This window comes from Manis javanica, chromosome 10 (assembly GCF_040802235.1).
Source record: "Manis javanica isolate MJ-LG chromosome 10, MJ_LKY, whole genome shotgun sequence".
Classification (NCBI taxonomy): Eukaryota; Metazoa; Chordata; class Mammalia; order Pholidota; family Manidae; genus Manis; species Manis javanica.
In genome coordinates this window covers 87,983,104-87,996,615 of record NC_133165.1, presented here as the reverse complement: position 1 = coordinate 87,996,615, position 13,512 = coordinate 87,983,104, and the positions used below count along the sequence as shown (strand labels likewise).

General features: G+C 51.8%; 1 protein-coding gene across 3 annotated transcripts in view; it reads right to left on the bottom strand.

Moving 5' to 3' along the window:
* Positions 1-13,512, bottom strand: part of FAIM2 (Fas apoptotic inhibitory molecule 2) — a 31,559-nt gene continuing 18,047 nt past the window's right edge. Inside the window, exon 12 of one of the 3 annotated variants that reach the window (XM_017678545.3) lies at positions 1-4,212. In XM_017678545.3, coding sequence (XP_017534034.3) covers positions 4,063-4,212 — 150 coding nt within the window. In that variant the 3' untranslated portion in view covers positions 1-4,062. The remainder of the gene's footprint in view (positions 4,213-13,512) is intronic. The other 2 variants (XM_017678546.3, XM_017678547.3) reach the window with 2 other exon arrangements.

Here is a 13,512-nt window from a genome sequence, read left to right as displayed (position 1 = left end):
TTCATTCAAAAGCTGTTTATTCATACTATTTGCCATAAGTCCTATAAATTCAAGGGTGGACAAGACACAGGTCATGCCTTCAAGGAGCTCACGTTTTATAGAAAGAGACAGAAGGAGCAGTTAAAACACGGCTAGCATGGTGTTCTGAGGAGTGAGTGGCCAGGGTCCTGGGCGAGGGATTGAGAAAGGCTTCATGGGACAGGCTTACTCTGAAAGCCTCTGCTTCAGAGGGTCCTCCCAGGTGCAGCATGGGTTTTCCTGCTAGGGAAACAGATTTTGGATCAAAATGAGGCAGAATCTTCTAAAAGAACTGTACACGGAAGAACAGGCTTCTGTGGAAGTCCCCGCCGGAGGAGCCTCTAGCAGGGCTGTGACAGATCCGAGGATTCACGACCATCTACCGAGGGCGTATATCCACAGGAGGACCAGTGTCCCTTTTCCCACGCGCAGATAACTGTGGAGACTTAATTCACACATAGCTATGCTGGGAGCAGCAGCTCTGGTGTGAACCTGTCACACTGGATCTGAGTTAAACCTCACACAGACTCCCTGAGACACCTTCAGTGACAAGCAAAGGCAGGCAAAGGAAATGGTTCGGGTGGTCATAATTACTTTTATTCTCATCTCCTGTCAGTCATAGACTGGGAAGGTGAGGCCAGTGAAGGGAACAGGTGAGAACCTGGGAAACTTGGAGGAGCTGAGGCCACAGGGCTCGTGTCCGGGGGTCTGTCTCTGCCTCCAGACACTGAGAAGAAAGCCCTGGGGCCCCGCAGTGCAGGGATGGTTTCCAGCAGACAAGTAAACAGTGTCCAAGAGATGTGACAATGGCTGGATTGATGGGAACCAGAGGCTGATGAGAAGAGAGGCCTGGGGAGGTCTGAGAAAAGACAGGAATGAAAGCCAGGGGCCAGGACCTGCCCACAACCTCAGGCCAGGCAGCACCTCTGCTTCTTCCTGGGGAACCAGACCCTGCTTTTCCCCCAGGCAGCCACCCAGGGGCAGCAAAGTACTTGTGTGAAATACAGTCCCCCAGGATTGGTGACAAGCCCAGGACTGGCCCCAGCTGGCAGGGAGGGGAAGGAGGAACCTTTAGGAATAAGGGTATCTGTCTGATCCTGACTCCCCTGGGAGGAAGGACCAAGAGTCCTAGGGCTTCCCCAGGCTCCCTAGGAGCTGCATGTGCACCTGGGAATTGGTGTTGGAGTCCAGAGACTTGCATGTGCCTCCCTGGCCCCCAGTCTGCAATCTCCAGAAGGAGATCCCCTGATCTTTCTCTCAGCAGGAGAGCTTCAGCCTCATATCACACATCCTGGCTGCCTCTAGCTTTATAAAATCCAGTCTTTTCAGGGCCCAGCCACACCCCTGCCAAAAATGTAAGGGGCCAGCAGGCTCTCTCCCCGTCAGCAGCTTGTGGCACCTGCCCAGCTTCAGTTTCTTGTAATTCTGCGTTCCTGTTCTCTGCCTTTCCTCCTCCCAAGACCCATCCAGGTGTTCCTGGGGCTCCTCGCTGCCTCAGCACAGGGGGAAGGCAGGGACCTCAGCTCTGGCTCTGCTGCCAGCTCAGTGTGTCCTGGACCCCTCTTAGGATCCTGAGTAAGAGACTGTGGCATATTCTGCTTTAAGATGGCCCCAAGTTGCCCCTGTCACGTTTTTATTGCTGAGGGCTTGCCTCATCTCCCAAGCTTTTGGAGCTCAGCCTTGGATAGGCATCTCAATCCCCGGTTTCTGCATGAAGTGTCCCAGGATGATGGGGGGGAGGAGGAAGACAAGTGGATTCTGGGATGCACAACCAAGGCCCAGGCTGTGAGTAGCAGGACAGGGGTTGGGAGGACTAATCCCTCTAGAACTGGGACCAAAGACTAGAAGAGCCGAAGGAGGAGGAGAGGTGGCAACTGGATAAGGTAGTCAGTGGGCATATGCATTCTGGTGCCTCTCCCTGCACCACCCTGGCCACGGTCTTCCATCTCGCTGATAGGAAAACTGGATCATAGATAGCAGGAAACACTGCTTAATACCGTGAGCCTGTTGGCAGTGAGGCCGGGAATCAGATACAAGAATCTTGCCTCCCAGCTTGTGTCTGGAAGGTGGAAACTACAGAGTGCAAAATCTGGTGGTGGTAATGGTGGGGATATGGAAGGCTAGGGGTGGCAACGAGGACAACAAATCAGAGGCATCAGGGCTTCATCACCCAGTCTCCTGCCAGCTCCCACCCAGTCTGTGAGCTGTATGACCTTGGACTCCTTACCAGGCCTCTTGATCAATCACCAGCTTTTCCCTCTGCAATGGGGATGCACAGAGTACTGCCGTTGTAAGATTGCTGTAATGGATTGATTTAGACCAGCACACAGTAGGCATGCCACCATGCTCCCTACTGCCTTTGTCTCACCCACAAACACCACCACCTGTTGTTGGTTCCCTCTTTCCTCAAATACCCAAGATGCAACAAAACTTCAGATGCTTCTGCAATATTTCTTGAAAGCTGGAAATAGGAATGGTGGAGAGGGAGGAGTAGAGAACAGATAGATAACCTATATAGTTATCCTTCCCAGGGGCAAAGAGAGTCCTAGCATAGGGGAGAGAGGCAGCCCTGGAGGGCAAGGCCAAGGAGGATCCAGGTATCCTCTCTGAACCTCCCTGACTCCACCCAGTAACTTTCCGCTGGCCCAGGCTGCTGGCTGCCTGCTTCCCCCAGGTGTGGCCCCCTGATCCCCTCCCCAGCAGGGCCTGCAGGGGGCTGGCTGGCTGACGCACACCCTGCCCAAGATCTCAGCCGCCTGGAGGCTGATAAGGAGACTTGACCTCATCACGTGGGACCAGCTGGAAGGAATGGCCCAGGCTGTTAGCATCAGCTGAACAGCTTCCAACTTGGAGAGATGAGATAAGGAGTTGGGGGAGGCTTAGGACTCCAGGCTCAGGGGCCAGAGACGCTAGGGAAAGGGACATGGGCACCGCCAACTGAGGCCTCAGGAGGCTTGGCTGGGGATCAGCCAGCAAATGGAGGCAGGTTTCGGAGGTTTCGGAAATAAGATGCTCAGAAAGGCCTTGGGGCAGGGTTGAGGGCGAGGCAGGATTCCCTCCAAATGGGGCTGGCTCAGCAGCTAGAATTACCCTCCCTCCCTCCGAACATCCAGTCCTCTAGGGCCCAAGTGCTTTACTCGGCCTCAGGCCTGTAGGAGCACCTGGGGGGTGTAGAGAAGACGGCGAGAGGATGTAGGTCTCAGTCCTGCAGACCTCAAATGCCCCCACGTGAATGCAGGTTTAGGTGAATTGGCAGCACTGCAGAGCCCAGGCCTCCCATGGCGGCTCGCTGCCACCTCCCTTGGAGCCTCAGAACAGGACCCCACTTAGGGGCAAGGCCCCCTGTCCCCACCTCCTGCCTCAGCAGTGCTCTGTCATGACCCAGGAGGTTAGCCAAGGCACTGGCTTCCTGCCTCTCTTCCATAATTCATGACCCCAGGGTTCAAGTGCTTGTAATAAGCCACTGGCTCTAGAGCTAAGACAGGATGGGCAGCCTGTGACAGCCATGCCATCCCCCCACATCCCCCAACTTGCAGAATACCTTCACGTCATCTCCCAGCTGTCCCTCAGCCCCTTCCTTACAGTGCCAATGCCTGACCTGGAAGGAGAGAGAGGAGGGGTGGACTGGACATGTGACAGTGCGCCCCAAGGCCACACAGTAGGAGCCTTAGAAGGAAGATTTTTGGGGGTGTAGGCCTTGGCCAGGCTTCCTAGGGTCTTGCTCCCACATCTGAAATCCTGCTGGGCTCCTCCTACTCATCCCTGGGATCCTCAGACCCCGAGGGGCCTCCAGCCTTGACTGTCCTAGTTCAGGAGATGAGGCCAGGGGCAAGGGGCTGTGCAGAGGATGGTGTGACCTGGGTTCCACAGGGCCCCTGATGGCATGGGAACAAGCTGCAGAGGGGCGGGTGACAGTCAGGCTTGGGAGAGGCCACAGATTGGGCTGGCAGCTAGTTTTATATCTGGGCTGGCAGGAGGACAGGGAAGGTCAGAGGACCAGCAAGGGGGCATTCTATGAAGGGAGGAGGGGGTGGCAAGGGCTCCTTATTCCCGGTTGGTGCCAAAAAGCTGCAGGAAAAAGGTGAAGATATAGATGATGTCTAGGTAAATGTTGAGGGCTCCAAAAATATACTCCTCGGGACTCAGCGAATGGCGTCGGTTACCCATCAGCAACTGGGTGTCAAATGCCAGGAACTGAGGGAAGGGGGAACAAGAGAGAGTGAAATCAGAAGGTCCAGTCCCTGAGACACGGATCAAGGGCCCAGTGTCTCCATCCAGGCCCACCCTGGATCACAGGCTTTCAGGCTGCTCAGTTACCCGTCTATGACAGCCTGGAATCTGGAACTTCCCCAACACCTTCTAGCACCTATTTACTAAGCACCTACTATGTATCAGGCACAGGGTTACAGCAAAGCAAAAAAACACACAAGATCCCCAACCTCATAAATGTTCAGGGTTTGCCCAAGGTTACACAGCTGGGATACAGCAGACCCAGGATTTGAACCCTACACGGATGTAATTATTAGTGTGGTGAATGTAACCAAAGAGAAATATGAAGTGCCACAGGGGGCTGCTACCAGAGTTAGAGCTGCAGAGTTAGGGAAGGCTTCCTGGAGGAAGGAACCTTCAAGCTGAGCCCTAGTCTTCTTGCCATTCCCTCAGGGCCTTGCTCTTAGAGGATAAACAAATGCTTCCTGTAATAGTGAGCAAGGAATAAGCAGTCCTTATTATGCTTTAGGGACATCAGCCCACTTAATCCTACTGACATCCCTACCAAGGAAGGATTCTATTACTCCTAGAGGAAACCAAGGCCCAGAGATGTTAAGGACTTGCCTAAGGTTACACAGCCCAAGGATGCCAAAAAGCCAGGATCTGACCCTGAGCAGGCCAGCTCCAGAGCCTCCATGCTTGACCATTCTGCCCTGCTGCTTATAGGCAGCGACCAGGGTTAATGCATCTCCTGCCAGAAAACAGGCTCTCCCCAGGGAGCCTTCTTGGCCTAATGGACTGTGAACATTTATTCCTTTAGCCATAGCTCCTCTCTGCCATCCTGCTGCTCCCTACAAGGCTTCCCATTGTCTACACTCCTACCTCCCCCTTGGTTTTCCTCTGGAGTCCAAGTATAAGGAGTGGAACCCCCCACCCCCACCCCCAGAAGTAGCATATGACTCTTGACAGGCGTGGTGTACTTTTCTGGGAGAAAGAAACCAAAAAATTCCACCAGGGTCTCAAAGGTTATGAACCACTGGTCCACATGGGATTGGAATTTATTAAATTGATTTACATTCTCATTAACTGGGCTGTGCCCAGCTCAGTCATTTGTGTATGAGAGACCTGTGTTCCTTGGGTCTCCAAAACATTCGTTAAACAGTAAATACATGTGGGGCAAGAGCTGGTGCCAGTGACTTGCTGAGAGCTGCAGAGACAGTGAGGAACACCATGCTGTGCCTGCCTTTGGGGGTCCCTGATTAGTTGGGGACACAGTTGATCACAATAAAACCTGATAATTACCGTAATTGGGGCAGGAGAAAGGTGGCCTTGGAGAGGTGAGACTTTACCAGGGACTTGAAGGAGGTGTAGGAGTTTTCTAGCCTGAAAATGGTTAGGCAAGTCCTGGAGGTGAGGGGCATGGTGTGGAGAGAGAGGGGTTCAGTGTAGCAGAGCACTGGAGCAAGGGCACAGAGGGAGGAGGGCTGGAGCCCAGGAGGGCCAGAAGCACCAATAGGAATAACTCCAGCAGGTGGGACATCCATGCATGTTACCCTCCAAGGTGGAGAAAGGGGGTGATTAATAGTAATGGCTTGTAAGTCAGGCCAACTTGGATTCCAGTCTCAGCTTCACTATTTACTAGCTCGGGGGCCCTGGGCCAGGTACTTAGTCCCTCTGCGCCTATGAGTCCATGTCTGTGAAAGACAGCTGAGTGTGCTTGCCTCCTGGGGTTGTCATAAGAGTGAGATAATGTGTGCAAAGTGCCTGGCATGGTGCCTGACATGGTAAACACTTAATGAATGGTAGCTATTAATGTGGTTTTACTGTTATCATCTGCAGAGGAGAGGTGTCCTCTTGAGAACATGTGTCTGCTGCTGCTGAGACTCAGGTGTCTCCTGCAGCTCATCAAGGAGGCAAAAATGTTACTAGGCAAAGCTGTGAGGTTTAATGGAAGGAAAGTGGAGGTGCCCTGGGTAGGGCCTGTCAGGCTGTCTGAGATCAGCGGCATTGAGGGAGGGGTGCATGAGAACACAGGGCTAGAGTCGGAACACTTGCGTTTGAGTTCTGGTCTCATCCCTCAGTAGCTGATAACGACCTGACCTCAGTGTCTTCATCTACAAAATGGGACAGTAATAATGACCACACCATAGTGCAGTTTTGAGAGTGAATATATGATGGTGTATGTGGCATGAACTGGTATTATTCTTTAGTATCATTTTATTTCATTCTACTCTGCTCTTTCTGAGTCTGACTTGGGTTCCCAAGTTAATTTTCCTTCTGTAGAGAGAATGATGAAGGAGAGGGTCCAACTCAAATGCTACAGGCTGCTTAGCAGTCATAGCAGCTAGCGTAAGTTAATAAATTGCTGATCTAGTTTATCAATCAGTAGCTTGCTTGGTTGATTTCCCAGAGCCTGGTCACCCCTGGGTAAGCTAATGAAACTGAATCTCTCAACCTAGAAGGCTTGGACCTGACCAGATCTGGGGGCACCCCCTCCACAAGGGGAGCACCTACCCACAAGGCCTCTTAGAGCTGGCTTTTCTCTTGGAGAAAAGAGGGATGAAATGACGTCTGCCCCTTGCCCATGGCCTATGGTTATGGATGCTTATCTACATGGGTAGCCTGCCTGAAATTTCAGTCCACTGCCTGAACCACCCATTAGGAGTGCAACCTCATGCCTGGGAATCAACTGAAGGCTTTTCATTCATTTATTCCTAACAATATTTATTGAGCATTTATCATGTTCCAGGGAACTTGCCTTCAGAGCACTGACTCTAATGAGAGCAAAAGACATTATCTGAGATTACAGTATAAGCATGCACTCATTACAGGGGAAGTAATCTCCTCTTACCACCTTGGTGATGGTAAGCATTGTTAACTAGTATCTTGGTTGAGAGCAGATACCTAGGTTATAGTTAACATTTTAGTTGGCAGCTAAGATCTTAGCTGAGAGCTAACAACAGAGCTAACACCTAAAAGGATGCAGAACTTGAGTTGGTAGCTGACTGAATACAAGAGCCTGCCGGAGGAGCACATGAGGTGGAACAAGAGGCAGGAGTGGGACTAGGATGTGTTACCTGACATCTGAGTAGTGCTTTCCCATCTGAGGCCTCTCCCTCGTCTGGCTCACCAATCTGCCCTGGGAGCTGAGGAGTGCTATCACTCTTTACATATGAGGACTGGAGTCTCTGAGCAGGTGAGAGACTTGCTGCCTGTAAGTGCTGGCACCAGATCATCTGTCTTCTATTCTGATAGGAATTTGGGGGAAGTAGATTTGCAGGAGGGAGAGGGCAGAAGAGCCAAGACAAACTTTCCTGGTCCGTCCTGTTGGCCAGGACTGGACGTTGTCAGGGGCCCTGGCTGCACACTTGGTCTGACCCAGCACTTGCGTCTCTTGTCCTCCCACAGGTGATGTTGACAGGCTCTGAGGGAGCCATGCCATGGAAAGGCAAGCTCAGAGCCACCAGCAAACAGGTCCTGAGTACAAAGAGCCAGAGTGACAGTGTGTTGAGTCAGCATAAAAAGGAACATGTGGACTGTGTCCATCCTAAAGAAATGCCAGCGTGAGTGTGCAGAGCTGCCTAGCCAACGCTGTTCATGACAGCCTTGGTTCTGGAACACTGGAAACAGCCCCAAACTCTATCAGCTAGGGGATGGCTAAATACACTGGGCAGTAGTACCCAGGCAGAAACATCTCTGATCTATGCTCTTAGAAGAAAAGAACAAGTTGAAGAAAAATCTGTATCATATGATCCCCTTCATGTAACTACCCCCTCCCCAAACTACACATCTTAAGAGCCTATACAGCAGATATCTATAAACTGTCTGGAAAGAGAGACAATTGAGCACAGTAGTTACCACTGGGGAAGGCAATGAAGAACATGGTCAAGTGACATTTGCTTAATTTATATCATTTAAGATTAAAAAAAAAAAAGAAATACGTGAATAAATGTATTCCTGTATCATTTAAAAGAAGGGTCCAGGGAACACAGATGGGATGTTGGTGTGCTCTTCCATTTAATTCTCACCACGAGCCTCTGTGATGGCTGTTGCTTTATTATCCCCATCACATGGCTGAGAGGTCAAGTGACTTGCTCAGGGTCACAGTGGTAAGAGGGCGAGCTGGACCTTGAATGTGGTTTGGGCAGGGGGTACATGGCCACTTGGAGAGCTCCCCTGGCCTCTCTGATGGCACCGCTCCCTGGCTGTGCTCAGGCTGACAGCATGAGCCCTCTCCTCACCCCTGGTGTGACACTACTCTGCCCTGCTCCCCATAGGGACTGAATCTCCCCTCCCTCAGGCCACCACTCCCGGGGCTTCTTTCACCTTCTCGCCAGGGTCAGGCTGTGTGAAGCACTTGGTTTGAGCAGTGCCTTTGTTCCTGAAGATAGGGACGTGAGACTGAGGTGAGGCCTGGGAGGGGGACATGGACAGCCCTTTCCCACAAAGGAGCAATTACCCGTCAATCCCTCCTCCTCCTGCTGCCCTCAGAGGAATCCACTCAGCTTGCAGAGGGTTCAGACAAGGCCTCAGGGGAGGCATTAGGGCTGTTTTAATGGCAGAGAGTGGGTGGCTGAGCAAAGAAGGTTCTCACTGGATCTTTCAGATTCATGTAAACCACTGAGGCAAGAGTATCTAAACTATGAATGAAATAAAGTCTAAAATAAAAATCATACCCCTGCCTTGGGTTTGTACAGCCAGTTTTACTTTTCAAAGTATTTCTCTAATTGTGAGGAAGGTAAGGCACATATCTCAGCCCCCCTAGAAAAAGTGAGGAGTGAGTTGGGGGAAGACTGGAGTCCCTTTCTGGAATCCCTCAGATGCTGTGGGGATGGCTTAGGCCAGTCAAGGGGATGCAGGGGACACAGGACCCTGTCGGGGCTGGTTGGAAGGCACTGCCAACAGCCTAGCTTCAGGATGAGAGGTTGTGAAGGCCTATCCTGGCCTTCCTGCTGTGGAAGGAGTCAGTCTGGAGGACCTCTCTGGGCCTCTATTTTCCCATCTATGGAATGGACAGGGAGAGTGGAAAGAATGTTGGACTGAGAGTCAGGAAGAGAGGGCTTTCATCCAGCTTGGTAGCTAACACTGTGTGTGTGCGTATGTGCATGTATCTGAATGTGCTCTGTCTCAGTGCAGGGAGGTCCCCGCCAGCTCCAAGGGCTCAGTCTTGGCCCTCCTTTTCTTCTAAGGACAGAGGACAGATGGCTACATACATCCCCCACCATGGTCAGGGGTCAACACCCAGCATTGGAGGCCCAGCACCTCTACCAACAAATTGTCTTCCTACCCAAGCTTCACTCATGCAAACTCCATCAGGCCCTGAAGCACCCAGCATTGACCACATGTGTTCCTCCTGCCACTCTGTCCCTGACCCTGGGACACTGCAACACTGTAGTGGCCTCCTAACTGGTCACCCAGCCTATCTCCAAGTCGTCTCATTAATCTTCCTTAAAGCATAGAGACTATGATGTTTCCTGAGATCCTCAAACTGGCCAGGCTGGGCAGTGAGGGAGAATTGTTCCCATTGGGCCTGTCATCTAATTTCTATGGTCCTGTGCTGAGTTTCTTCCCTAGGTCTCCAGGCTTGGCTTCCTGATTTAGTTGGCTGGGAGACTTTAGCTTCTGCAAAGAAGGACCAACTTTGAGATAGAGCCACCTGCCCAAAGTCACATGGGTACAGAGGCTCAGCCATGGCAGGAAACCTGCTGGCCCACTTGCTTTTTGCCTCCTGGCCCCAACCCTCTGGCTCTGCCCCACTTCCTCTACCTTGTCCCATAGCCCCAGCCCAGCCCTTATGCTCCGTTGCTTGACTTTCCATGAGCTTCTACAGAAAAGCACCCAAGGAGAGGGCACTAAAGGGAGGAGAGGATGGGGTCACCCTGAGACCCTACCAGTTGGCTGACTTGCTTGCTTTGACTGGCGTTGAGTCTGGCACCTAGTGGAGGTAAGGGGTAGAATGGCAGAAAACCCAAGGCCTCTTGAGAATGATGAATGCCCAGGCTAGATAGGGTGAGGCCTAGGAGGGGCCTGCTCCTCAAGGCTATGCTACGGCCTAAGGAAGCCTGGGCTCCCCGTTCCCAATCTCAGCTGAGTCCATCTGGGTCACCCTGCCCTCAAATGTTGTAGAGTCTTTCAGGGGAGGGGCTGAGGTTTCCAGGAGAGGAAATCATTTGATTCACACAGCCCTTCCACGCCCCAGACCAGGGGATGTAGGGTGCGGTTAACCCCAGGGTCTGGGGCCTCCTCCCACACGTCTCTTCATTCCTTTCTCATACATCCTCCCTGAGGCATCTGGGTGGGACGCACTGCATACAGCTTGTGATTCCTTTAGTTGCAGTGCTGGGAGGCTCCTCATGGTGCTGAGAACTCCCCAGAGGCTAGGCTAGGAGATGCCAGGATGGGCACATGGAGAGACCAGGGTGCTGGGTGCTGTTTCTGGGGCTGGGTTGGAGCAGGGGGACCACAGATTCCCAGGACAAACATGCTGGAAGCAGGACCAGATTGAGGTCAAGGACCTTCTGAGTTGCCGTTAATGGAAAGACACAGGGACCTTAGTTCTCACGGGGCTGGGCCTCTGAGGGCTTCTGTCTACCCAAAACTGAGAGTTGGGAGGGGGATGAGTCCAGCAGCCCCTCCTCAATTTTCTGCTACCCCTTGGCCCAGGGGACCTGCTTCGTGTCTTCCCTCTGACCAAGGTAAGCAAGGGCAGTGCTTCTGACCACTGTTCACATAACCTGCAGGATGAGCCCAACCAGAGCCTTTAGGTGTGTTGATCTCCTAATAAGATGTAAGTGGGTAATCAGGCTGTGGCTCCACCCCGCCTTGACTCAGGAAGATGACAAGGCAACGCTTAGTTTGCCCTGTGCTGATAGCACCTCAGCAGGTCCTGGCCCTCGGCCATGTCAATCAGGCTTTCATTCATTCCACGAACATCAAGGGGGTACCTACTATGTGCCAGGCACTGTTCTAGGCATTGGATGATGCTGTGATGAACAAGCCAGACAAAAATCCCTGCCCTCAAGGAACCTAAATTCTATTGGAGGGAAATAAACAATAAATGAAAACAGAAAACTATATAGTATGTCAGAGGATGAGAAGTGCTATGGAGAGAAATACAGGAGGGAAGAGTAGGCAGTGATGTGTGTATGTGCTCAGGCACACGAGATGGTAAATAAAGGGAACACTTGAAGGAGGGGAGAGAGGGAGCTGTGAGTAGATCTGAGGGGATGGAGACAACCTCCCGTGCAGAGGCCCTGAGCTGGGAGCGAGCCTGTGTGGTCAGGAGCAGCAAGGATGCAGCGGCTGCAGCAGAGTGGGTCACTGGGGAGCAGGGGTGGTGGTGGGGAGGTGATTTCGGTGACAGCCCACGACTGCTGGAGGCCAAGCAGAGGGGTGATCTGACCTCACTTACATTCAACAGGATCGCTCTGGCTGTGGCATTGAGGGTAGACTGTGGGGACAGCACCTGTAGGAGGCCATTGCAGCAATCCAGGTGGGAGGTGATGGTGACATGGACCAGGGAATAGCCATGAAGGTGGAGAGAAGTGGTCCAGTTCTGGCTGAAAGGCAGAGCCAGTGAGATATGCTGCTGGGCGTGAGGAGAGCAGAGGAGCTGAGGATGTCACCAGGGCATTTGGCCAGAGTGACTGGAAGGATGGAGTTGCCATTTACAGAGATGGGGAAGGCTGTGGGAGGAGCAGGGGTTTGGGGGTGCCTATTAGACTTCCAAACGGGGATACTCAGTAGGCAACGGGAAATTCTAGTCTGGAATTCCAGGCTGCAGATCAATTTTAGGGTCATCAGCATAAAAGATGACATTCCCAGTCTTGAGATAGTCTGAGATCCTCTAGGGAGGGAGGAAAGATCCCGAGGGCCTCCAGTCTGAGGCCAGGCAGTAGGAAAACAGAGTAGTTGGTGGCTAGGATGCCCAGGGAAGAAGATGCTTCTGGCAGGGCTTATATTTTTTTTTTACAAAAGATCTACATTAATACCTGTTCTCACTAACCAAAAGAAATCAGAAGAGGATTTTTGCTTTTACAAAAAAAGGAGAAAAGTGAAAATAGCATTGGGAGTTTGTTTTCTAGTGACAGAGGCAGCGTGCACCCCACGCAGCGAGAGCAGCCCCACCAAGCTCCTTCCACAGCCCGCACTCCGCACCAAGCTGCCAGAGCTTGCAGCTATGTCTGTGAGCCTCTGCGCTTTATCTCGATTTATTTTATGCATCCTTTGCAATATGTGTCCTATGGAGAGAGGAGCACCTAACACTAAGGAAAGCTTAAGAGAGTTTGATTTTGGGGTCTGGGAATGCTCAAAATATTTTCCATATTAATGAATAGTAATTGCTTCTTCGCTTTATGCCATTTTGGTTTACGAAGGTTTCACAGGAATGTTCTACTTTTGGACAGAGAGGGAAACCTGTAGCCAGTACAGATTTCCTTATAAGGAGTTTTGCTCTAAATGGGGAAGCTAAAGGGGGATATGGATCAAGAGTGGTATGTGCGTGTGTGTGTTGCAGATGGGAGAAATCATAGCCTGTTTCTATGCTGATGGGAATAATCCAGCAGAGAGGGCAACGTTTGACAGTCCAGGAGAGAGTGTGGGGAAACTGCTGGAGGGTTTCCCCAGTCTCTATCCAACTCCAAGCCAATAGGAGTTGTTCTCTTTAAGGGGGATCATGGGCGTGCTGGACCAGGCTGGACACAGGACACCTGGGTCCTGTGCTAAATTTTCCCCTTTGGGGAGCAGTCCTTTAACACCCAGGGCTGCAGATATGGAAAGCAGGTCTTGGGCTGGAGATCCAATGAGGTAATAGGTGTGAAAGTGCTTTGCAAAATATGAAGGATGGAACAGATGGCTGGGATTATTTTTATTATTCTAATAACATAAGGGATTATTAAATGAATTTAGGGATTATTGTTCATCCAGCCCTACTTGTATGTACAGCTTCCCTCGTGTGACCTGATCCCCATGCAGCCCAGTAAACTCTCTGACCCTCCAGCAGTGCTCACCCTCCTCCCACTCTGTCCTGCACTGACCCCTCTTCCTCCATTTGTCCCCGGCAGATGCTGCCTTCTGAGGCCCCAGGCTCACTCTGCCCAGTGTGACCCTCTGTCTTTCTTTCCTCCTAAGCCAATTCCCCACCCCATCCCTTCTATCGAAATCTGTCTTCAGCAGGTGCTGCCTGGAGGAAGAGCACTGGTCTAGGAGCCAAGAGAATTTAGTGTCAAAGGGTGACCAGCCATCTGGTTTGCCCAAAACTTGGGGGTTCCCCCAAGAAATGGGACT